The sequence below is a fragment of the Archocentrus centrarchus genome, chromosome 4 (genome assembly GCF_007364275.1).
Source record: "Archocentrus centrarchus isolate MPI-CPG fArcCen1 chromosome 4, fArcCen1, whole genome shotgun sequence".
NCBI lineage: Eukaryota > Metazoa > Chordata > Actinopteri > Cichliformes > Cichlidae > Archocentrus > Archocentrus centrarchus.
The window spans coordinates 21750485-21776865 of NC_044349.1; the positions used below are offsets into that span (position 1 = coordinate 21750485).

The following is a 26381-nucleotide window of genomic DNA, read 5'->3' on the forward strand; positions in this document are numbered from 1 at the left end:
TGCATTCAGTTTTGTCTTCAGTATTTAAAAATCACACTCTTCTGGGTTAAGATCAGGTGACTGATTTGGCCACTGAAAGAATATCCCATTTCTGTTCCTTGAGAAAATCTTGGGTTGCACCGTGGAGCCCAGTCCCATCAGTTTTCCAGCATTCGGCTGAATCTCGGCAGAGCACATAGCCCTGTACACCTCAGTATTGCTCCTTCTGCTTTTATCTTACAATTACTTTCTAAAATTTGGGGACTATGTATAAAACTGGCTCAGATCTAACTAAACAGTTAGTGTAATACTTCTTTTAAACCTATTGAATCAAAGCTGAAAGTCTGATCTTCAATCACATTTTGACTTGTTTAAAATCTTAGGTGCACGGAGGCCCAATTACAAGATAATTAAATACTTGTCCTCTAGATCTAGAAATTTACAAAGAAATAAAAAAGAGGGAGACACCATAGAACCACATGGGACACTCCACACATTAGGGGGAAAAAAAGTAATTTTCCAAAGGCCAAGAATCTGGGTAAGTGATGTTCCACACGGGGGCTTTCCTCCTCTCAGCAGTCACTGATGTTGATTTAAACTGGACATTCAACATCTGGCGGACTGTTTGTTGTTGAGCAGCAGTCAGTCAGGGTACCAGGAGGCCATAATATATCCCCTGATTTTATCCCCTCTCACGCACCGGTCACGACCTCTCGTGCCCCAGTTGTCAATTTCCTTTTTTTTACTGCTGCCTTTTAGTTTTTTGTTTTGTTTTGTTTATTTGTTTTTTTGCATGTAGAACATGAATTAAACAATTAATGTTCACTGTTGTCTTTAATATACTTTCATTTTTTTCAGTTGCAGTCATTGCCAAACCTCTACCTGATCTGACAGTTAGATAGAACCATCTGTTTCCATTTATGACTATAGGATGCCCTCTAGTGGGCAAAAAGGGAAAGAAAGAGGATAACTGGGAAGGTTTTTAAACTTTTATTAAGATTTAAATAGTCTTACTGACATTGTAAATAAGAGGTACCCCTAAGGGTTTTTTTTTTCCAACTAAATAAATTAAATTACTAAATCCTGATATAGTTTCTTTTTACATATTTCAAAAACAAAACAAAACACTTTGGGTGAATTTAAGGGACTCTATTATTTTAAGAGTAAGCTATATAGGCTTACACTCAGCGGTCACTTTATTAGGTACATGTTGCTAGTACTGGGTTGGAGCCCCTTTGCGCTTGCAGGACTGTGTTAAATATTTGTGGTATAGATTCATCACGGCGCTGGAAACATTTCTCAGAGACTTTGGTCCACAGTGAGATGATGACATCACATCGTTATGAAGATTTGCTGATTGCACGTCCATAAAGTGAATCTCCCGTTCCACCACATCCCAGATGTGCTCTATTGATTGAGATCTGGTGGCATCAACAAGGCATTTTCACCCAGAGAACTGCTGCTCACTGAATATTTTATCATTTTCATACCATTTCCTGTACATCTCAGAGAGGGCTGTGTGAGAAAATCCCAGTAGATAAGCAGTTTCTTTCATTTAATTGAATAACTGCAGACAGGCTGATTTGGTGGATTTCTCCAGTAAATAATCAATATGTGTCACTCTTAATACCTAACAAAAGGATGAACAGATTTATATCTAATATTGTTATGATCTCCCTCAATAAATAAATGACTAAGCCTAATATTTTTCTCCCATTTGTTAGTTGTTGTCTTTATTTATTTTTAAGGCTTTGGTTCATCATGACAATGATGTTTATTTGTCCAGAAATATAGACATTCTATAGGGTCTGCAAAAGTTCAAGCACCACTTAATTTATATTTTTTTTCAAAAGGAAATGATTTTCCGCTGTAAGATAACATTTTGACCTGTGTTCATAGCACCTACACAGATGAGCGCACAAAACCGTCAGAGCTCCACATATAGCTCGTTCCTTTTTTCCTTTTATAATTTCAACCAAAGAAAGCAACTCATAACTTATCTCTGCAAGTTCCTATTCCTGAAATGAAGTTCCTGTATTTGAGCAGCTGCTTCACTCCATCAATACTCTGCAGATCGTGTGTCATTCAGGATGATACATACTGGATAAGTACCCAGCATCACGGTGTTTAAGGTCATTCAAGTGTGTTAGGCCTCTTAAAGTGAAAATGCTCAAAAACAAGTCATACACATTTGTAAATGCTTATATTATTACTTTAAACAACTTGTTAGTGTACAATAAAATTCAATTAAACTAATCTTGGCACAAAAATTAAGGACATTTGTGTTTTGGTCAATTATTTCTTTGTTGTAGCAATGATTCTTGGCAATAAATACTGTTGGAAAGAGTGTTTATTTCCCCTTAAATGGTGCCACATTTGTAAGCCTGTGCAGCATTGGCCTGTATGTGTGTCCCTGTATGGATATGCCTCTCCAGACATCACTGACCTACCACCAAACTGGTCATGCTGAATGATAATACAGGCAGAACAGCATTCTCAACAGCTTCTCCAGACCCTTTCATGTCTGTCACATGCTCAGTGTAAATGTGCAGGAGACCATGTATGTCACATGCTTGTGGTACATGTGGTGTCCTACCTGTGGCCCTATCTCTCTCTGTCTTAAAAAATAAAAAAAAAATGCAGAGGATTTGCTAGCTCTGATATTCTATGGCAAATGCCAATCAGGCTCCAGGGTGCTGGGCAGTGAGGACAGGGCCCACTAGAGAACATTAGGCCCTCAGGTCACCCTCATGAAGCCTGTTTCTGAATGTTTAGTCGGAGACGTTCACACCTGTAACCTGCTGGAGGTCATTTTGTAGGTCTCTGGCAGTGTTCATCCTGTTCCTCCTTCTTCAGCCCTGTCCAGCTCTCCTAGAATAACTGCCTGGCTCATGGGATCTCCTCCATGCTCTTGAAACTGTGTTTCTAGCAACATCACGTATTGATGCGCCATCTTGGAGGAGTTGGACTGCCTGTGATACCGCTGTAGGGTCCAGGTATCACCTTATGCTACCAGAAGTGATACTGACCCTAGCCAAATGTAAAACTAGTGAAAGAACAGAAAAGATGAGGAAGGAGTAAATGTCAGTGGCCTCTACCTGTAAAAGCGTTTCTGTTTGGGGGGGTTGTCTCATTGTTGCCCCTCTAGTGCACTTGTTAATTTCATTACTAAAGCAGCTGAAAGTGATTAACACCCCCTTCAGCTACTTAACTGATCAGATCAATATCCCAGAATTTTGACTTGATGCTATACACTTTTTAGTAGTGTTGTATATAATCACAAATTAGCTTTACAAAGTGCTCATCTGCTATAAATGCTCACTGTAATGTCTGCAGAGAGCCTGGCTGGAGTGCTGCCAGTCCTCCCAGGCCACCCACTGGGTTTGTTATTACAACCTCTAGCTTCCCGACAAGGCCAATCATGTTGCCCAACTTCCAACAGAATATGGAGAAGTTTCAGAGCACCAGAACCTCAGTCTGAGTCAACACAGAGAATGTAATACTAGATATGGGATTGTGACAACTTAACATTCATTGTATTAATTATGTGGATGAATGCAGTCTGTAACAAAAAAAAAAATTCCACCTACATAGCACTTATGCAGTAAAAGTGGAAAAATACTCAGTGTCATACAAGTTCTTAAGGGGTGATTTTAAAACACCGACGCCCCCTAAAAACAAGACAACCTGTTCCACAAAGCATTGCTTTATGACCTTCATGCACCAATATTGTGAACAATTTACCATTCATAAGCTTTTTTTGTGAATAACCAGGCGTTTCATTTTTGAGTGCTGTAAATCATCACAGATAAGTTAAAGGACCTCACCAATTGTTTTATAAACTCAGATATAAGGCCTCCCATGTATCCGAATTTTACATTTTCATTGCCAGTAACTTGGGGCAAACAATTTTATTTGCAAATAATAAATAAGGGAGTATCTACATTGATCCATGGCAAATGACAGAAGCAGAATTTATGCTCTTGCATGTGCACAATTTCACAATGCGATTAAAAAAATTCGGACAAAAAAAAAAAAAAAATGCGTATGTACATTTCTGCCTTTGTGCATAAACAGTTTCGGTTGTGATTAGTTGAGCAGTTTTATACACACAGCCTGAGCTTTGGTGCCACTGAGCAGAAAATTTAAAAACACCATTAACGGATAAAACATTTTTTGTACACAAAACTAGAAAGACATTTGAATCACGATCATACATTTAATTCTAGAGTTTATCACAAATCTCAAATGAAAATTGGACGAAAAAAAAAAAGTTACAAACAATAGAGAATCAAATTTTAAAACGTTTTTTTTATCCGCAGCAAACTTTCATCAAACATCTTAAAAAAATAATGACACCAACAAGAGAAAGAAACTCAAAAGGTTCATCAAAGAAAAAAAAAAAAAAAAAAAAAAAAGCTTAACAGACTTGGATACAGAAAGGAGGTTTGTGAGGTTAGGTCCATCAATTCAGACGTCTAAAGCCTCTTTCAGACATGTGATCAACATATTAGCACCCGGATCACCTTTCCTTAAAAAAGAAAAATTGCGAGGAAATCTTTCTTGGTTAGTCCAAAAAAAACCATCGATGTATTATTGAAGCCAGCAATATTACATATCACATGTCAGAAAAGGGTAAAATAAACATCTGAATTTATTACACGCATACACAACCACACTCAGGCCAACTCACAAATGCATGACAGCTGTGATGTACAAACAAGGTAGAGCTGCATGATAAATACACGGTCACTGTATCACAAAGGATAAACACACTTCCATCAAAAAATGGATGGGAAAACAAATAATCCTGATTAAAAAAACAAACAAAAAAATTTACAAAAAAACAAAACAGTCACATCGTTACACAATTTTCTGCAGACAGAAATCAGTAACGACGACCAAAAGCGCCACCCTGCAGCCCGCCACCCTGCATCAGCTGGTTCTGTCTGTTAAGAGCTCCCGAGAGAGACTGAGATGTACCCGTGTTCATGTAGCCGCCACGGCCTCTGAAATAAAAACACAGACATGTGATGATCAGCTCGAGTTTGAAATGAGGTAACAACAAAAGCGAGATTTAATCCAAAAGCTACTCACCCAGCCATTCCTCCACGTGCCATGTGGCTCTGGCCTGGGATAGCACCATCTCGACCTGGAATTAAAAAACAAAAAACAAAATAGATTGAAGTTAAGACAACAGTACTTTAAGCTCCTTATTAGAACTAATAAAGCAAAGCACAGGTGGGACCTACTTTGCCACGGCCTGTCTCCATCCATCTTACGACCAGAATCCCAGTCACGACCGCCCTCTCTACAAAAAGGACAAGGAAAAATTGCATCATTTGACTGTAAAAGTTGCGTATTGTGCTTGAAAAGAAGCCAATATAAACTCATATTTACCTGGGGTTCATACGCTTGTCATACCCTCCACCCCAGGAGTCTCGGCCATCTCTGCCATGTCTGTCTGAGAAGTGCTGCAACAAGAGACATAAGACAGCTGAAACTTTTGTGTTCTCACATCAGGTTTTACCACTTTAGCTCTGAACCCCAACAAAATATCAATAACGCAAAGCCACTGACTCCATGGGGATCTGCTAGACTTTTTGATTTAACTTAGGTGGCTTTACTGATGTGCATGTGACACATCTGGACTGCTGCTGGATTCAAGATTCAGGATTTGGGAACCACGGTGATGTGAACATTACTTGTTTTGTAATTCACTACATTTCCTTTTTAACAGAGTAGCGCCTGAGAGGAGGATGCAGGGCTCTTACCTGACCATCTCTGTCGGCACCCATACCACGAGTGTTGTCCCGCCTGTCCATCATCATGTCGTCTTGGTAACGGCCCCGTTCTCTGTGATCGAAGTCCTGATAGCGACCGAACTCTGAACGGCCATAACGGTCATCCATGGCCATACGCTTATCAGGCCAGTCATCTTTCCTAAAAAGAGCAGCAACAACCGGGAGGATCAACCAGTGGGCTGATAAACGCAGCATGTACAGATCTACTGAAACACCCAAACTACTTTCTTTAATCACCCTGGTCAGTCACTACACTGTTATTGTACCTGCCATCCATGTCATAAGGCCTCTTAACAGGGCGCCGCTCCTGTTCATAGCGCAACTGCTCCTGCTGCCGTCTCAGCTCCTCGCGCTCCCTGAGGATCCTTTCCTGTTCCCGTCGCCTTTCGTACTCAATGCGTAACCTTTCGCGCTCCAGGAACTGACGCTCCATGCGGTCTGCATCAAGACGCTGCTTTTCAGCCTGGGAATTAAACCATTTATGATCACCGTTAACTGACACCTCATTAGCGTTTTTATAAACAGGGATTAAAACTGGGATAAGCAAAGATATTGATTGTTAAATTGTAAAGAGTAACGAGTGCATCAGATTGAAATTTTGTACCAAATAGAGTTTAATGTAAGAAAAGGTAAGTCATGTGATCATGTGTACCTCGAGCCAGTGTCTCTTCCGCATCAAGTGGTTCCGCTCCTCCCTCTCCCGGAACAGACGGATTCGCTCGCGCTCACGGTCAGGTCGGAAATCACGATTGCGGTCACTGAATGGAAATAGCAAAAATCAATAACCAATCAAAACCTCCACTAGCTGCCAATCTAAATGGCGGGTTGAGTGTTATTTCTGCCTGTGTTCATGATCCTTACGTGAATCTGCGTCTCTCGACCTCTCTGATCTCCCTCTCCCGCTGCCTCTGCCTCTCCCTCTCTCGCTGCTCTTTAATCTGGTCAAACGACAGGATGTCTTTCCTCTCCTTACTGGAAGAAGTTCGGTCCCGACTCTTTGTGCTCTGGAGAAAAAGTGTGTGAAGACAGGCATGTTCTAACCACTTTATGCAACAACAACACAACACAGACTTAGAGTAATTAAAGGGTAATAAGTGTTTACTTACCCGCTCCTTGCTTTTGCTTTTGGTTTTGACGCTGATAACAGGCTCTCCCTTGGACTTGTCCATAACTACAGTCCTCTCATTTCGCCCTGTCACACAAACAACTGATAATGTCAAAAATGCAATAAAATGTACTTGAGGTTAATTATCATTTTTAATTCATGTTCCAGGTGGAAATTATAACTCATCTCACACCTTTGCCATCTTTTCCTTCTCCCTCAGACTTCTCATCCTTTCCATCAGACCTGCAGAAATGTTAACAATCAGGACTGTCAGAGATCACCTAACAGTAAGGTTGATAACTCTATCTTTAAAACGACCCTGACAAAAGGCGTGCTAAAAATATAAATACACCTGTGATATTTTAAAGTGCACCAAGTTTACTCAGCTGAAGGGGCACTTCTAGTAATGGATCCTACTCAAAAGCTTGGCGACAGTCTGTTCGTCTTACTTGGAGTCGGTGGAGTGTCTCCTGTCACTGCTAGACCTCTTGGTGTCATTCTTGTCAGCTGGCTTCTTCCCTGCAGGCTCATTTTTAGCCTACAATGTTTAAATAGGAACACATTTATTCACAAGACCAGGTTCAATTTCACACTGCTCATAAAGCAAACAAACACTAACACCTTTTCTGTGGGCACCTAATGACTTTAGATCACTTCTAATCTTTAGCACATTTAATAATTTTATTTACATATGGGTTTTTATTTAGGGCCACCTGTTTAGTCTGATTACAGCCATCAGGTTAGATAAATTTTTACGCCGCGATTCACTCAAAGTCCTTACTAAACAGAAAACAGACTGCTTAATTAGCGGAGGAGAAATTAGCCATTTAAAAAGAAACAAAAACAGTACCCCCCCCCCCCCCCCCAAAAAAAAACACTCACCCGTTCCACAGAGATCATCTTGCCATGCAGCTCAGTCCTGTGAAGGTGGCTGATACACTTGGTTGCTTCCTCTGTGGATGACATGGTGACAAATCCATAGCAGCGCGCTCCAGGACTCTTGGCATTAGTCACCACCTTAGCTCCAACAACCTGCAAGAAATTTATAAAACCGTCAAACTTTCTGTTTTTTGTTTGGATGAAAGTGACAAGAAATTCTCAGTTACAGTTTTAGATTGACTAACCTTGCCGTACTTGCTGAAAAGGGTCTTCAGATCAGTCGCTCTGGTAGTGGAAGAGAGACCGCTGACCCACAGATTTCTGCTACCGTTTGCTGCGGCCCCACTTCCAGCAGCTACACACACACGCACAATAAAATGAACACGTATACAGACACTGAAACAGAGACTACAGTAAAAAAAAGAAACTACTTCATTTACTCACCCTTTTCATCTTTGGACTCGACCTTGCCATCCTTCTCCTCAGAGCTAGAGAAAAAGGGAAAAAAACCACATCAACCTACAGCAGTGAGGACATCCAGGATCTCCTGACACACGTTTGTACCTCGGTTTTACAGTATCTCTCATTACCTACAGTGATCAACCCAACATGTACCATAGTGCAGTGATTTATTGGCGAATAAATGAAGCTATATCCTCTGGCAGTCTCAACAGTTATATTTTGGATAATAAAGTGGGACAGGTGAGTGTAAGGAAGGACAAATGGGGGGAAAAAAAACAAACAAACAAAAATAAATACACAAAACGTTTTTACCTCCAAAAGAGCATCCAAATTTTGCTAGCACAAAGGGGCCAATGCAACAGAGATAACCATTTTGGTTTCTAGTATACAGAAAGCAACAAACCTCTTTTTCTGATCATCGCCCTCTACAGAAGAGGACTCTTTCTGTGTCGAGGTTGAGTCCGCAGCAGCTTTCTCTTCTGTCTTCTCATCCTCCTCAACCTTCTTAGCCCCCGTTTCTGAATCAACAGATTCACCCTCGCCGCCCTGTTTGCTTACACTAACAGCCTGCGACATTTTGTTTTCAGCGTCAAGTGTCTCTTCTGGGGTGTTCTGTTCATCCCCAACCACCTTGGCATCAGTCCCCAAAACATCCCCGCTGCCATCCATATCTCCAGTGGCAGCCACGTCGGACTTGGCACCACTGTCGGACACACTGTCTTCCCCTCCGGCGGTGGCTGCTTGATCTTCTTCAGGGCTCGTCTCGTGGCTCTGGTGGTGATCTTCGTTAAGCGGCTCAGATAAACATGACCCGGCTACTTTGTCATTTTCTACGGATTTAACAGGAATAGAATGGCACACAGTTTAATCACTTCTGAAACACATCAATGGTTAACGAGGAACTGGCAAGGCCTGGATTAGGAACGTCATGACCACTGGCCTGTGCTCTTAGAACTATGTATTAACACGATGACCCTAACGAGAGACTGGAAAAGAACCCAAAGGCTGTCAGACAACCAAGCAACTAAAGGGGCTAAAACTCTCATTTCTCAAGCTCAACCACTTCACTCTTTTCACCTGATCCAAAACAGACAAAGAGTAGAGCGCTGAAGAGCGCCACAACATCAGCCGCACACCGGAGGCTCGCTGAAGTCCATCTTCTTTCAGCCTTTCACACTTTTCCAGCGTCCATTCGTATTGAGCAGACCTCCGGCTCAAGTCCAGCAGTTTCTCATCCAGCTGATTTCTGATTCAGCGGCTTTAAAAAGTTGTAAGAGTTGACAAATCTTGAAGCATCTTCTTTGCCTTGACCTTCGTGTGGCAACCTAGAAACACTACAATCACCTGCAACAGCTTAAACCTCCCTGACCTTGAAACTGAATTGCTGTCAGTGTGAATCAACTTGTTAACCATAGTCATTTTCGCACATGAAAACATATATGGTAACTTGACCTATATTTACAAATGAAAAATGATAAATTATGGTTAAACAAATTTCAACACAAAGTCAGCAATTCCCTTTGGGCTTCCAGTCTCTCTTGCTGGTTGAAACTATACAAAGTGTTTGCATTTTCAAACTTAACTGCACATCTATGCCTCAACCTTTTGATAAACTATTTCTTACAGTACCTGTTTCTTCTTTCAAGTCCTCAGCTTCTGGATCTTGAGCCTTTAAGAAAGAAAATATGTCTCTATTAAAATGTTATCATGTTTTCAGGGACTATACAGATGTAAAAAATATTTGTCAGTAAACATACCATACTGGCTGACGAATATGTCATATCTTCATCCTTCTCCAACAATTCAAATTCATCCATCTGTTAAAATACATTCAATTAAACTAACATTAGAATGTTTCCAAGTTAGAAGATTTAGCAGACTGCTTTCTAGTACGAGCTCTCACCTCTGGACCTCTTGTGTCATCTTCTGAGTCAAGAGCCCCGTAGTCATTTTCATCATTCATCCCTGTGTCTTCCTCTCTGTAAAAATTCTCACTTTCATACTCGTCATCTTCAGCTGGTATGCCGTTGTCATTCTCTGTCTCATCCAGAATACTCATATCAAGGATGTCCATGTCCTGCATGTTCTCATGATCATCCTGAAGATCCTCCTGCTGATCATCCTGATGAGGTAAAAAAAGCTCAAGTTTTTTAATACATCACTAACATCCAAAGTGTAACAGCTCTGCATCTGTAAAGGTGGCCCCCCCCCAAAAAAAAAAAAGCATGTTAAGCCTTTTAATAAACTTACATGTCCATCACGAGAATCCTCCTCCATAATACTGTCCTCTGGTTCATCGTTCTCATTCTCTTGCTTGGCATCTACAGAAATAAAGCTTTAATTTAGTCTTTACCTGGGCAGCTGTCAACTCTATATTCCCCTCTTCCTGTTATAACAGTGTTTTTCCTCCCCACTGTCACCCAGTGCTTGCTTATAGAAGATTGCCTCATTTTGATTTTTGTTGCTTTTTTTTTTTTTTTTTTTAAACCCTCTAAGGCCAGGCAACCGCCACTGAAGCACCCGCTACCTCTCCTTACTTGCTGTGAACAGCTGGTCAACACGGTGGTATCACCGCTGAGACGTCACCTCAAACGTACTTTGAATTAGCGTAATTACACGACCATTTGGCCTATCGGAAAAATTCAAAACCCTTTCTGAAAGCTGAGAAATGGTGCTTCACATCAAATGATCATTTTTTCCTGAAGTCCACGAACGGCGGCACTTTTGAAGTACATTCTGTCACCAGTGACAGGTTCAGTATTGAAGGATTAACTTCAATATTGTAAGGTCCTCCCTTACAGTATAAAGTGACTTGAAGTGACAATAGAAATAAAATTGAAATGAATTCAATTCAAATAAGACTATACTGTGGACCACCTACAAATTAACACATGATTATAAATCAAGTCCCATTGAGTATCTAAATTAATAAATAAATATTACTTGAAACTTGGCAGGGGCCACAGATGCCCACATACCACCACCTGGTTGTATAAAAACAGCCAAAAGTTTTTAACAGTTTTAATCCTCTTTGCTCCACAGCACCCTCTGCACTGTGCAGTGTTCAGTTTTAAAAGTGCAAAATAAGTACAGTGAAAAATCTTAAATTCTACTTGGTGGACTAAAGTTTTGCTAAGTAAGCATTACCCTTAACCCTCTCATCTACAATTGTGTAAGTCACTGTTTAGTTATAATTATACTGTAATATTCATTATCTGAAATCTACTACCTAAAAGATTACGTAGGCAGAAGATGATTTTTTTTTTTTTTTTATATTATTACAGGAACCACAAATCTCTGAAGCGACATGTTTACTTTTTTCTTGTTCCAATTTCTCACTGTTACAATACTCACAGACATGATCTGTCACATGAAATGCTAACTGTTAAAACACAGAGGGGAAAAAAACCTACAGATATTGCACCATAAAACAAATGAACTTTAATATAAAGCATTGCACAAACTGAATTTACTAAATCACTTTTACTGTAAAATTTCAGCTGAAAAGTTTAGTTGGTGTGATGGTTAAACAACATGTACTTGTTTATTTTTATAGTTGATTTGTGATATTACTTTTTTTTTGGTTGCCTACCATAGTTTGTCTCATGTAATGCTAAACAAAGATCCACTTTGGAAATAAGCTGATCTTTATGATTACTTTTTAGTGCTCCTTATTTTGGTACTTAAGGTACAGTATGTGGTATGTAATAAGCACTGTAATTAAGTAAATATCAATTTCTGTGTAACACCTTCAAAATGACCAATAAATTAACAGCAATTATAACACTTCAAAAGACAAAGATGTAGGAAATATAAAGGCAAGCAAATCTGCATAAATTTAATGTGCACATTTCATGGGTAGAAATGTGAAAGGGTGAATGTAAAGGGGACATCGAAGACAGCTTTCCTGCAAGGTCTGCAATTATTGCGGATGCTGCAGAAGCACGAAATACTACGACGTGAAGTATCGCGTGTCATCTGGTTTGCAGAAGCAAACGGAACACGTGTTTTCGTGATGCTTTAATCTCACCTCTGGCAGCCCGTTTAGGGGTAGCGTTAGCCTTTTTCGGGGTCGCCTCCGGAGCGACAATGATCTCGTCGGGATTTCCACCCTCCTCCTCGATTGCCTGTTTGTCAAGAGTAAAGCAAAAATACTTTTACACATTGCACAACTTAGAAGCAATTGACAAAAAACAAACAAACAAATCAAATATGTGAATGCAAGCAAATTAGCGCAATCAGCGAGCCATTTGATGCAAGCGGAGGCTAGCACTTAGCATCCAGTTTGGCCTTGCAGTTTCAAAAGGCCTTGCAGCGTAGTAAACTCAGATTTTTGCGGTTGTGTGAATGTCAACACAAATTTCTGTAATGCAGACTTTCCTATACAGTGTAAGCATTGTTATTAATAACATTTACTGCCTGGCTGTAGAAATCAGACCTTTTTCAGACGCTCCGACAGCACGCTCTTGACGCCCGTCGTATCCAGGTTTCGTTTCTTCAGCTCGGCCTTCAGGTCAATGACTCGCAGTTCCGACAGTTTGCGCACCTCCGCGCCCTCCGGTACCTCCACATCTGCTGATGGGTCAGCCATCGCAAGGTACGTGGAAATATCTCTTCAGTTTGCAAAAAGAAAAAGAATAATCCTAAGAAGAACCGTGTTTACTGGCGCAGCACAACGAATTGGAACAGCGGGATTACCAAATTACTGCAAAATGGCGGACGCTGTGAACAAAGTTGTTGACTGTTTGGCGCATGCGCAGTGTAGCGATAGTGCAGAAACTATTGATCAGCCAGCGTACACAACAGTACTGCAGATAGGTGCTGTTATTTATACAAGCTTATAAACACGTTGAATGCACACAGACAGCATGATGTCAAGACTAAATTATATGAGAATTTATTTATTTATTTTTATTTCAGCTGCTCCCTTTAGGGGTCACCACAGTGAACCAACTGCTGCCATCTCTTCCTCTCCCTAGCATCCTCCTCTGTCACACCAACCCTTTGTATCTCCTGCTTCACTGCATCCATGAATCTTCTCTGAGGTCTACCTCTTTTCCTCCTTTGCCTGTTATATCCGAATCCCTCCTCTGCACATGTCCAAACATCTCAGCCCTGCCTCTCTAACTCTGTCACCAAACTGCTCAACCTGAGATGTCCCTCTGATGTACTCATTTCTAATCCTGTTCATCCTGAACACTCCCAATGAAAATCTTAACATCTTCAATTCTGCCACCTCCAACATCCCCAAACCATGCGTCATAGCAGGTCTCACTACCATCTTGCAAATCTTTCCTGTCACTCTTGCTGCTGTTCTTCTGACACAAATTACCGTGACACTAATCTCCACCCACTTCACCCTGCCTTCACCTCTTTTGTGCACTGGCCATTGTTTTGGATAGTTGACCCCAGGTATTTAAATTTGTCCACCTTTACTGCCTCTACTCCTTGCACCTTCACACCTGTCTCCCTCTCATTCACATGCATGTATTCTGTCTTGCTTCTACTGACCTTCACTCCTCTTCTCTTGAATGCATACCTCTACCCTCATCTTTGAACACCATAGTCCATGGAGACTCCTGCCTGACCTCACGTGTCAGCCTGTCCATCACCATGGCATAGCTTACTACTGTCTTGCTGTCATATTTTTATAAGATGTGTTCAAAGTAACAAAAAAGTTGAGAATAAACAGTTTTAATGTATTCTTTTGCTTTGAGGGCACTCTTTGGATTGCATAACAATGTTACAAATTCATATAAAACATTATACAGCTTAATGCATAGTTGATACAAAGATCACAGCTGAGGGGTCCTCTTACTGTTCCAGTGAGTCCTGGCCAAATTTACTGAAGTTCCACATTAACAGGTCTTGTCTGCCAAGCTTTCCACATGTTTATGATTTTGTACTGCTCATTTATTAGTGCATAATCTTAGTAAGAATGAAAATTGTACATGTCACTGAATTTGTAGTTTGAGTCATTTACTTTACTGTGGGGTAAGCTTTTGCTGGCAACAAGGGATCGAGGGTTATCAGATATTCCAGGACTGTCAGTCTCCTCTGGCACATTGGCAATCCTGGGTGATGCCAGAGGGCCATCATTAAAAGATGCACCACCACTTGGAGCATAATGTGACCATGTGTTTGAGGCTGGACCACTAGGGGAAGGTTCTTCAGCAAAGGAGGAGCACCCAGGAATGTTAAAGGAGTCGAGGCTGAAGGATGAGGAGGCAGAGCAGCCGTGAGATGGTCGTGCTTCATGGAGATTGAGTTTGGAGACCAGCGGTTTGCCGACTGTTACTTGCTGTCTTTCTTGTACTTCTTCATCCATGTTGGAATAGGTGTAATGAAGGCACACTGTGAATGTGAGATCCCTCTATAAAGACAGATGAGCACAATGTGTTTTTTTTGTTTGTTTGTTTTTTTTAGCAGGTCTGACAATGAAATATCTTTCGCAATTTGACAAAATATCAATAAAACACATTAAAGTCGTCTTTAAATAATCAAAATACTGCTTTCAGTCTTTAATAAATACTATTAAATTGCCTTTAATTGGCACATTTCTTTAAGTTAAGTTCTCTAAGGAGAACTTATTGTAAAAAAAAGGGAGAAATGTCTCACTTTGAGTCTCTGCAGGCTGCGGATGCGTGTGTAGAGACTGTGGGCTTCCGGTGAAGGAAGTTCCTCTTTTATCAGTAATAAACAGCCAGCTTCCACTAGAGACTCCTGATTACTCTTCTTCAGATCAATGTCCACATCCTGCCAAAGTGACAGAAAAAACTTTGTAAAGCCCACTGTGTTTTTAATTAGATGTGTGTGCTGCATGATTCTAGATCACAAGCATGATAAGTATATGCCATAACACAGTGTTTTTTTTTTTTAATCTACATTGAATAATGTGTAACACACCTCAGGGAAATCAGTAAGCTGAGCAGAGCAGGAAATGATTTCTTCGGGTTTGTCAAGTATGCGAGAGTAGATGACCATGACATTGGAGAACTCTGCAGCAAATCCGAGCTGAATCTTCACGTCACAGTCAAACTGGAGGTAAAGGCTCTCAGGGAGAACTGTGGAAAAAGAAAAAAAGGGGTCAATTTTGTAGAAATGTCTGCATGTCTTTAGGAATATTTTCTTTTTTTTTTTTAGTACCATGTGCAATAGCCCACTGCAGGTTTCGAGCTGAAGAGGATGCAGAACAGTCTGTAGCCTGTATCTTGTCAGTGAGCGAGCGTCTTTCAGAAAGATTACTGCGGAGCTCCAGTGCCTGCCTCCCTCGTGTGATTACACAGCGACCCATGTCTCGGAAGAAAAGAAAAAGAAACAGCTTTAATATACTGACATGACATGTCTGTTTTTCTGTCCAAGGGCATCATTTCTGTTTATGACTTGTAGTTTATTCTATTAATAGAATAGGCATTTTAAAAATCTCAGATAATCTTAGAGCTTAAAATAACAGGATTAAATTAATGAAATGGTACTTCTCGCAGTTGCAACACCTGACCTTTGCACCCATTTCAATTTAAACAGACTTTTTGTTTGGACAGCTGTATTAATCTTTCTGTTATTAACAAGAGCTTGCATATGATTTTAAATAAAATAATAACTTTTAGGATAAGCCAATGCTTTTCTAGTTTTACATCGGTTGTAGCTGCTTGACACGGAAAGTGTACAAGCCTACATAGGTATGGGTTGAATTTAGCTATTTTTATCCATTTTTAACAGAGAGGGCTACAAACCTTTTCAGCCAGCCATAAAGACCCCACTGGATCCTCTGTGTGATGATTTTTTTTTTCTACTATTATTACTTATTTATTCCTAAAAGTTTCATGTTTCTGGTTGTTCCACCCTGATATTTGAGGACATACATTCGCTGAACTTTTTTTTTTTCTCATTATCTCAACAGCTTTAAAAGTACTGGTATTTATCATTTTTTATTATTTTAATCATTTAAAAAAATCATGCCATTTTAATTTTTAATTTATTATCATTTAAACACCATTTATAATAATCTGCTTAGTCTGTTCATTTAATTGGAGAGTTGCACTGCCTGACATTTTTGGGTTTTAAATGCCAGCATACAAAACAGTATATATATATATATTATTTGAATGCACCTTGAACTAAAAAGGCTTTGTAGAATAAACAAGCCATAAAATGAACAAATTATTTTAAGCACATATGATGCAAACAAAAACATGATTCATATGGTTTGCACAATTCAGTCAGGGCTGGCCGAGGTATAGGCGACATAATGCGGCTGCATAGGGCCCCCGAGCTCACCTAAATTTATAAAGGAAACTTTTTTTTTTTATATACATGCCAGAGTCTAAAAAGAAAGAAGAAACTGTTACAACACTCCAGAATTGTACAGTTGTAACAATACTAATTTGATGAGTAGACTAATTGCTGACTGACTTGGTGTGTAAGTGTGCATTTGGGTAGTTTGGTCAGGCAAGTGCATTTTCAGTGCTCCAGGTGACCTTGATGGTCCATCAGTTACGGTCATTTGTATATGAAGCTGCAAAGAGAAGATTAGAGGAAGAAAGAAAAAGGCAAGAAGACAAAGGTATGTTTCCACAAGTAATTGCAATACGTTTTGTTGTTAACCAACTCCAAACGGTTGTGTAGTTAGCTATGGCTAGCTGGTTAGGAATTGTCTCGATACAGATTGCAACTGGTGTCTCTATTGTGTTACTAGATCTCTCTAAAAATAAATAAACTGTTAGCCTGTGTCACGGTCTTCATTGTATTTCTAGTTATATACATTTTGCTTGGATGTTACTGTCATGGTCCTGGGTTTATGACCCAGTGTTTTCATTTTTTTCGACTTTCAGTTTCCTATTGTTTAAGGTTACCGTTTGATTCCTAGTTTATTGTGTTCTTACAGTTTTTAATGTCATGCCTTTTTCTGGTCATTCCTGGTTGGTTTCGTCGTTTATATCCTCAGACTTCTTAGTTTCATCTTCTAAATTCTGTTTTTGGCTGTTCTCAGGCTTCCTGTGTTCCTGTGTCTGTTTGGTGTTTTCTTGTTTCTTCTCCTGCTAAGTTATTTAGTCCTGGTCTCTTTAAGTCTTTTTTTAAGTCACTGTTCCTTTCTCTTGTGTCTAGTTACCTATGTTGTGTTCTTGTTTCTCTAGTGTAGGTGTTGCAGTCCCTAAGTGCTTCCCTGTCAAGTCAACATTTCTGTTTCCATGTCTACTTCCGTTTTACTTTGGCAGTCCTTTGTATCGTTGTATTCAGCTCTGCTTCCCCTGTCTTGTTCAGCTGTGTTCTCTGGTGTGTCCTGGTTCCAAGTTTCCCCGTGTATTGCTAGTTGTTGAATTATTAGCTCCAGCTGAGCTTTCCTAGTTTCCTTGTACCTGATGTGAAACCAGCAGTAATGCTGTGTATTTATGAGTTTACGCCTCCTGAGTCCTGTGTTTGGGTCCTTTTCCTGCCAGAAGCAGTGCTGAATCGTGACACTTAAATGTCAGGGCTGTTGAATATTTACATGTTTCAGGGACAGGACATGCTAGCTGGGCATGTCTTGGCTTTATTCATGCATGCATGCATGTTCAAACTTAACTGTGCATTTGTGAGCTGTGGTGGTTTAATCTGACTGGTTTACTCATTATTCCTGTGGTGGAAGCATTTTGTTGTTTTCACTGTGATCAAGTTGCACGGATCGACTAGCAGACCTGGCTTTTATCCCTCATTTGTAGTTTCGGGATGCCACCACACTGTGGTATAACTGTGTAATAACATTTCCAGCACTTCTTGTAGCACTGGGCCCAATTGCTGACCACTTGTATTAGATATAACTGCACTGATGCTCAACAATTCTGTATGCTGCATAATTATTATATTATAATTATTATATTATTTATAATAATATAATTATTATTATATATATTACAAATGGCTTATTTACTAGTCAGACATCCTAAATGACATAATTCCTAAAAAGCCTATGTCCTCTAGATTGGATATGATGCACATGACATAGTTTTAAAATGTTTATCATACTAAAATACATTGTTTTTCAACAGGCTTCTGTATATGAGGCTGAAACAATAAAAAAAATGTAATATTCAGCTTCAACCCTCCAGCATTAATAATGGTTAGGCTCAGGTGACAATGAAGTGCTATTGATTTCTATTAAGCCAATCTCCCCTCACGGTCATCATCACATGAACCTCTAGAGTACTTCCAGTGGGGCTGCTAGTTTTTGGATTGCTCTGTGGAACAACAATCATTTCTCACTACCCACTCTAGGTTGCAGATTTTGCCCAAAGCTACATTGAAAATGAAGGCTGTCAACCTATTTTCACACACTGGAGGAGATTCAGCAAACATCCACAAAGCCTTCTGCAGGAGTAGTTTCAGTGGGAACAGTGCAGCACTGCCAGAGGAGACTATCCTGAAGGTGAGATCGGCCAAACTGAAATCAGGTATGTTTTTTTTTGCTTTTATTTTGAGTTGTGGAACTTTACACAACATACAATAAGCGGTGTGATCATAAAGTGTGTTTAGTTCTCTACCTTCAGCCACTCTGTCTAGCATAACGGTGACCTTCTCGTCTTCACAAACGCGCCGTTTGAGAAAGCTTATAAAGATGCCATTTGACACATCTTCTCTCTTCACCTCATACGCTTCAGCGTCTACACATCTAAAAGACAGCAACTTACACGTGAGTTTCAACTTGTAGCCTGAAGTAGAAATATACAATAAGTGCTTTAAAACAATGCCTCCCACTGAAAAAGTTAAAAACAGAATGTGTTTAAGGCTGGGAACTTACGTGGCATAACCAAACACTATATTTGCTGTGACCTTCAAGAGTCCAGGCCGCACAATGACATCATCATATGGGTTTCTGAAGAAGAAAACACATGAAGAAATTCAGATGGTCTGCACTGAATATCATTTCATTTACTTAAAAAAAAAAAAAAGAAAAAAGCATCCACACCTTTTGCGACACATATCCAGCAGGAATACATTGAGGCCAGTCTGTTTCTCCTGCATCTTAGTGAGTATATTCTGTACACACAAGCAGTGCTCTGACATGTAGGAGACCGGCGCATCAATGGGAACCATGAAGCTGTTTCCAAAGTTCTCATAGCCATGACCGGCAAAATATAGCAGACCTTCAGAAGCAAAAGCAAATCAGATGCAATTACTTATGCTATTTCTATTTAAATACCCGTTTTCAATAATTATTCTTTATTTTATGAAAAGTACATTTTATAGAAGCAGTGCTACATTTATTTTATCATTAAACAGCAGTGCAGTGAATGCCCATGTAGCAGTCTCTCAAAGTGTACACAGACGTATGGTATAATATAACACTCTGTAAATATAGAGAAGGACAGCAGACCTACCATAGACTCCCTTGTCAAGCAGCAACAGGAACTCAGTAACAGCGCTGTGCATCTCCTGCCAGTTGAGGTCGAGCAAGGAAACCACCTTGAAGTCCATTTGTCGAAGAAGGTTGGTCAACTCGTGGACGTCGGAAATGGGAGCACACAGCTGAGTGTGGTAGAGGTAGTTCATGTTACCAATCAGAAGAGCAACTTTGTCTGTGGCTGTGGACAGGAGGAAAATGATCACCAAAGATGAACTAAATGACAGAATTAAGATACTATATTGTGTCTATTTGTTTGCAAAAAATTCACCATAAAAATTCTTGGCTGATGGGAGTGAATCGGAGATCTGCTGAAGTGGATGAATTCCTGTTCCATGGGTTAACTTGTGGACTGTCGGTGACTCTGATAACACCAACAAGAAAATATTAATTTAAGAAAGAAAAACCTCCTGCTGCGTTAATCTTGCATCCGACAGTTTGGTTAACATCTTGTTTTCACTTCTGTAAAGCTTGGTCAACATAATCACTTTGTACTTAGCTTTCTTTTGGTCACATTAACCCAATTAACCACAGAAACACAGCCATCAGTAGCAGTTGTTAGGTTACCGTACACACTCTTATGCATGCAGTCAGCCTAAAAATACCAGCTTTCAATTAGCTGATTATTTTTTCACTACGTACAAAAAGAGGAATCAAAGGTCAGACAAGTCATAGGAACAACAGCACTGCAGTAGTTCCTGTAAATATTCTTCCAGAAATTAAAGAGTACCTAGACCACGGTCAACTTCTACCCAGGAGGCGTCAGTAACAGAACCAGGACCTGCATAAAAGTCCAAAACAAGAACAGTTACCACAGTGCAGTGTTGTGATTTTGTGACTGTACAAATGTGCAGTGTTACACTTACTGTAATGTGGTATTACTTATTTACACCATACACATATACATAAATAAACATTTTAACATTAAGCACTTACTCATTTTTGTCATGTATGTTTACATTCTTAATGTAGAAAATACAAATAACGCCTCACCTACAGTGACTGTTGCTGTGTTGCTCCATATCTCGTGATACAAATTGAACACCTTACACCTGTACTCTCCTCTTTGTGCTGTGGTCACACATGGGATCTACAAAGATAGAAAACATCAGCTACACAGAGTATACTGATATCAAGCTACAACGTCCAGGGCTGAAAAATTAAGCCAATGTGGGAGTGCCAAAAACTTCTAATGGCTACAAAAATGTGTTAAAAGTGCCAACTTCACTGCCTTAAAATATATATTTACAGCCTGGTACATAAAGTGATTTGGGTCCGTCACACCCCTTGTGGGGGACTTTTTTTTAATAACCCATCCATTTTGTTATTAATAAGGTTTTAAGGTTAGGGGAATGGCCACTTTGATTGATAGATACGCAGACAGTGGCAGCTGTAGCAAGCAGCTGTCTGCAAGGCCTCACCTCTGCTAACTGGAGTAACAGAGTTATATCTTTCAGCTGTGTTTGTGGTATATTATGGCTTGCTGCGTGCTTCAGTTTTAGTGAGTGAGCTGGATTGGATTTTAGTAATCTGTTACTGAGCTCTGCAATTGTCAACTTCATGGATGCAATTTGTGAACCAAGCTTGCCTGAGTTAGGTGACAGCTCAGGTGCACTATAAAAGCAGCCTTGCCTGAATCTACTCTTCTCCTCATGGAGGCTGTTTTGCTGACACAGTGTATTGGTTCTTGGTTTTAGTACATTCTTATCCTTGTTCTCCAGACCTCCCACATCTGTGTGGTCTCCCTTTTTTGTCACATGCCTTGAGCCGGGTTGTGGCAATGACACATAGAAATCAGATTTGCTTTTATTTAAAAGTTTTGAAATATGCACACTGTCATATTTGCTTTTAATTGAGGTTTGGCAAACATGTGACCACTAACCATGATATTAACTTGTCCGCCATTTTGGATGTGTGACAATCAAGGTGACAATATATTGGATCAGTGAATGATGCGCTAGTCACAAAGGTCTAGAGACTGGTCTGCGCCCATAACCGGTGGTGAGGGAAAAATGAGTATTCCCTGACCAGTGGTCAGTGGTTGCTGGAGATTAATAGCAGTCAGTGGGGAAATGATTACTAAAGCTCCAACCACACAGACCTACAGACCATTCAGTGACCCCTGGTGGGTACCAGGGGTCACTGAATGTGTATTCCCCAACTGGTTGGCAAAAATCTGCTCGTGATTGCTTTGGTTGCTTACATATTACTTCGGTTGTAGTTGGAATGGAAGTGACTTGTCTTGTCTACAAACACTGTCCAGCTACCCTTTGAGCCCTAGTGAAACCATGAACTGTGACAAACTGGAAATGGAGATCATTCACCTTTCAAAGTAAAAGTTGTGCCTCAGTGCTGTATGCAAGATGTTTCAAAAACATGTTTATGGGAGTTTTTGACCATTCTCCCAGAAGCACCTTTGTGAGGTCAGCCACACATATGGGATGAGAAGGTCTGGCTCACAGTCTCTGCTCTAATTCCCAAAGATGTTCTATCAGATTGAAGTCAGGACTCTGGCAGGCCAGTCAAGTTCTTCCACACCAAACTCACCTATCCATGTCTTTATGGACCTTGCTTTGTGCACTGGTGCAACCGCCAAACCCAGACTCGCCCATTGAATTTCCTGACAGAGAAACACGATTCATCACTCCAAAGAACACGTCTCCACTGTTCTAGAGTCCAGTGGTGCAATGCTTTACATCACTGCATCCAGCGCTTTGCATTGCTCTTGGTGATGTAAGGCTTGGATGCAGCTGCCTGGCCATGGAAACCCATTCCACAAAGCTCTCTACGCACTGTTCTTGAGCTAATCTGAAGGCCACATTAAGTTTGGAGGTCTGTAGCGATTGACTCTGCAGAAAGTTGGAGACCGCTGTGCACAATGCACCTCAGCGTCCACTGACCCTGCTCTGTGATTTTCTCTGAGTTGCTGTTGTTCCCAATCACTTACACTTTGTTATAATACCACTAACAGTTGACTGTGGACTATTTAGTAGTGAGGAAATTTCAACACTGAATTAGTTGCACAAGTGGTATCCTATAAGGGTAACGTGCTGGAACTCACTGAACTCCTGAGAGCGACCCATTCTTTTACAAATGTTTGTAGAAGCAGTCTGCATGCCTAGGTGCTTGATTTTATACACCCGTGCCCATGGAAGTGATTGGAACACCTGCAATCAATAATTTGGATGGGCAAGTGAATACTTTTGGCAATATAGTGTATTTGTAGACAAACATGAAAAGTGTCAGACAACCGTGGCAATTTCCTAGCAACCAAATTAAACATTAGGATGTTTTTGATGCAGCACCTTGTTTGCAACCGTTTTCACCCAGTAATCTCCAGAAACCACTGCCAGCCAGTTGAGGAATACACATTCTTCCATCACCACTGGTGTGTGTCTCATATCCAATATGGTGGACAACTCTTAAGTAATGTGCATGTGACATCACGTGTGAATGTCCAGTAGTAAGTGAATATATTTCTTTAATTTCATTGTCTTGATTATAAAGCTTTTCTCTTTTATTTAATACACACTGGTTTTCATATACAGGCAGCTCTGTGCTGCTTAACTGTGAACATACTTACCCTGAGTGAGTGCGTCTTGTGTTGGGGCATGAGCACTTTGTTGTGGTACCACTCATACTGGGCAGGTGGGTTGGCCTGTACGGTGCACTCCAAGATTAGAGTGTCCCCCTCAGAGGCTGCCTGGGATTGAGGCTGCTGGATGATATGCAGCCCACTCACTGAACCTGGAAACAGACTGCTGCTGCAGCCTGAAGTGGCAAAATGCACAAAAACATTACCTCACACACCAAGAGATGCATTAAAACAAGAAGGAGAAGGCAGGAAAGGTACCTGGACTTGAACCTGCACAGCCGACCAAGCGAACATGAGCCCACTGAGAGAAAGCAAATTTTTCTCCATGATTGATCCTGCAGATATAATGACCCTGGTGGGCAGGGCTTAAAGAGCACAGAACCAGCTCTGAGGAATTCCCTGTCTCACCCAAAATCTAAAAGAAAAAATATATCAATATGCATGACAGTTCATAGCTGAAATTGCATTCAAATATCAAGATGGCAAGCTATGTAATTGCTATTACCACATTAGCAAAACTAAATAAATAAAAAAAAAAAGCCCCCACAGAAATAGAAAACCCTCTCAGGGTTTGGCCTTTTTTTTTTTTTTAAATGATCAATTTATCATAAAAATTTGAATGACCTCCTGTTTGCCTTTGAACCACTGATAGCTGAGTCCAGGGGGACCAGAGGCCCTGCAGGTCAATACCACCCTGCTTCCAGGTGCGGCTTGCTGGGACTCCGGCTGCACTGTGATCTGGATCTGCTCTGCCACTACCACACAAACACACAACATGAGCAACCACATCACAGGCAAGAACAAGCAGAGTGAAAGTATTTTTATTAGATGTGTCGGTTCACTAATCGTGCGCCGAATAAAGTTATTACTGTTAGAGATTAAACTGGTGAAAACTGCTCTACACTCACTGGCCACTTTGTTAGGTACACCTGTTCAGTTGCTTGTTAACGCATATATCTAATCAGGCTGACGGTTGTGTAATGGTGTGGGGGAAATGGTCTTGGCATCAATTAGTACCAATTACTTTTAGTACTGGTTTAAGCACCAAAGCCTACCCAAGTATTGCTGCTGAGCATCTCCACACCTTTATGACCACAGTTTACCCATCTTCTGATGGCTGCTACCAGCAGGATAACACAGCATGTCACAAAGCTTAGATCATCATCAAGCTGGTATCTTGAATCCTCATCAGATTTCTAAAACATGAGAACCAGATAATGTTTTTCTTTCTGGTGTCAGTAAATCAGACTCATTCGAAATCAACAGGCTCGTGCTTGCTGCCTGCATAAGATCTACATATACCCCCACCCCCATTTCCCTATATAAGGAAATAAGTTTAACGTCAGTTGAAGTGGAGTGTGGTGATGTTGTAAGAGAGAAACCTGCACCTCTAAGGAAGGAGAAAGTCAGACTGGAGAAACTTAAATAGTAGTGTCCAAGGTCCGAGGAGGAGGAGGACAGAAAAGGTGCATCTTTCTAAAGTGGTTACACGGGAGCGAAGACCACCGTTAAAAAAGTTTAGAATCAAAGTTGATATGAAAAAAAGACTTACAGACAACAAGAAAAAGACAAAAACAGGTGGAGGACAAGGAGCGTGTGATCACAAAGGAAAAAATAATAACTAAATAAATAAACAGATCCAGATTCTCCAGCATCCATGGGATAGTGCGAGAAATTAGACTGTAAGTGAGGTCATCCAGCAATGACAGAAGCCACTTTTAAGGAAAGATAAGATAATTAATGATAAGACGAGAGAAGGGATACTAGAATATGTTTAAAAAGGTTAAAGCCTAGGTGTTTTACGGTTATATGGTGTAAACATGAGTATATTTGTTCCTCCTATTAACAAGAAAACAGTAGGCAACAGTAGCATAAGAAAATACACCTCCATACATTTGCATATATAACAGCACAGTGACTTCTCCTTTACCTGCAGTGGTGAGGAACTGCACAGCTTCCTGGTGGTCCATCTTCCTCAGGCAGTGGAGAAGGAAGTCCAGGGAGCAGGAACGCTCAGCCAGCCACGCCAGGAGGCTGCGCCCTGGGCTGCCTGCAGCACTCAGCACCTGGAGTGAGCAGCTGGTCAGCTCCCGTTCACTGCAGGGAGACAGGTCAGTGTGTGATGTTAGCAGATGCTGGGATAGTCAGTCTTGAGGGGGTCCAAAGAAAAAAACCCCATAAGTCAAATGCCATACATTAAAGAGCACGCGATCAGGTTTAAGTTTTGGAAACTGTGAATAAAGTGTAGAGCCACCACCTTCACGTGGTGCTTTCAATATCTCACCTGCAGCGGAATTTCGGCTGCTCAGACACCGCGTTGGCTAGCTGTCTCCATCCGCAGGTGGAGTTGTCCAACATGTTTGACAGCTTAATTAGGACTTCTTCGTTGAGAGTACCGATGCTTCTTTTCCACTCTTCCATCTTCGTAGCTTGTCACCACTAAGAAACCAGATCAAACTGAAACGTTATGGACTAAAAATCGCCAGGTGACTGCGCCGCCACGCATCAGGGCTTCTCTAACGACTCCACCGAGGTGTGACTGACAGCGATGACCCACAATAGTGCTTTGATTGTTGAATGAATGCACTACTTATTCGCCTACGGAGCCGATACGCCACGAAACTACAGGCTGTAAACACAGCCTCGGGTTTTCCCTTTTCTAACGTTATGAAAATGCACGGTGCGGAAGAAAATCCGCCTCTAACTGCACGCACCCGCGGACCTCATTGAGCGAAGTGAACGCCTAAAAACGAAACCCCCCCCCCAAAAAAAACTGAACTGAGTTGAGCCAAACTATCAAGACGTCATTAATAACTGCGCCAACTGCTGCTTCCGCCATTTAGCGCTACTAAAACCTTCGTGTGTATATATAGATAGATATATATTTAAAAAAAATAATAATAAAGTCGTGAGTTGAGTTTGAACTTACCACTTTTCCAACGAACCGGCGATCAAATCTCAGATACATAGAAAGAGGAACGAGTTACTTTTACATTAATGAGATAAATGATGCATCCTGCTACAATCACTCTTCCAATCTTACATGATTTGTTCCCCAATGAGTTGCTTCTCATTTCGGTTCCTCGTTTCTACAGCCCCTGCAGTGCGCAATCATTTGCATGAAGCTTTTTTATGGCAACACCACCACTGAGCCAAGTATTTAAAGATCAGCGCAATAAC

The 26381-nt window shown here is 40.7% G+C and overlaps 2 protein-coding genes across 2 annotated transcripts; both read right to left on the bottom strand.

Moving 5' to 3' along the window:
* Positions 1–4184: 4184 nt before the first annotated feature.
* safb (scaffold attachment factor B) lies at positions 4185–12960 on the bottom strand. Its single transcript, XM_030726937.1, has 21 exons — positions 12668–12960; positions 12260–12356; positions 10480–10550; positions 10133–10351; positions 9987–10046; positions 9859–9898; positions 8633–9059; positions 8212–8255; positions 8013–8122; positions 7771–7920; positions 7338–7426; positions 7082–7131; positions 6890–6975; positions 6645–6787; positions 6436–6541; positions 6050–6246; positions 5754–5922; positions 5380–5453; positions 5232–5290; positions 5077–5131; positions 4185–4988 (listed from the first exon to the last, which is right to left on the bottom strand). The coding sequence occupies exons 1-21, from the start codon at positions 12818–12820 to the stop codon at positions 4868–4870; spliced, it is 2520 nt and encodes an 839-aa protein (XP_030582797.1). The 5' UTR covers positions 12821–12960; the 3' UTR covers positions 4185–4867.
* A 974-nt stretch (positions 12961–13934) lies between these two features.
* Positions 13935–26263, bottom strand: malt2 (MALT paracaspase 2). Its single transcript, XM_030727657.1, has 17 exons — positions 26131–26263; positions 25486–25640; positions 25132–25298; positions 23826–23956; positions 23460–23616; positions 23190–23377; positions 20600–20696; positions 20337–20387; positions 19878–19970; positions 19584–19787; positions 19172–19349; positions 19004–19078; positions 18747–18874; positions 15376–15525; positions 15136–15293; positions 14848–14985; positions 13935–14602 (listed from the first exon to the last, which is right to left on the bottom strand). Exons 2-17 carry the CDS (start codon positions 25620–25622, stop codon positions 14159–14161), a joined length of 2496 nt encoding a protein of 831 aa, XP_030583517.1. The 5' UTR covers positions 25623–25640; positions 26131–26263; the 3' UTR covers positions 13935–14158.
* Between the last annotated feature and the right edge of the window lie 118 nt (positions 26264–26381).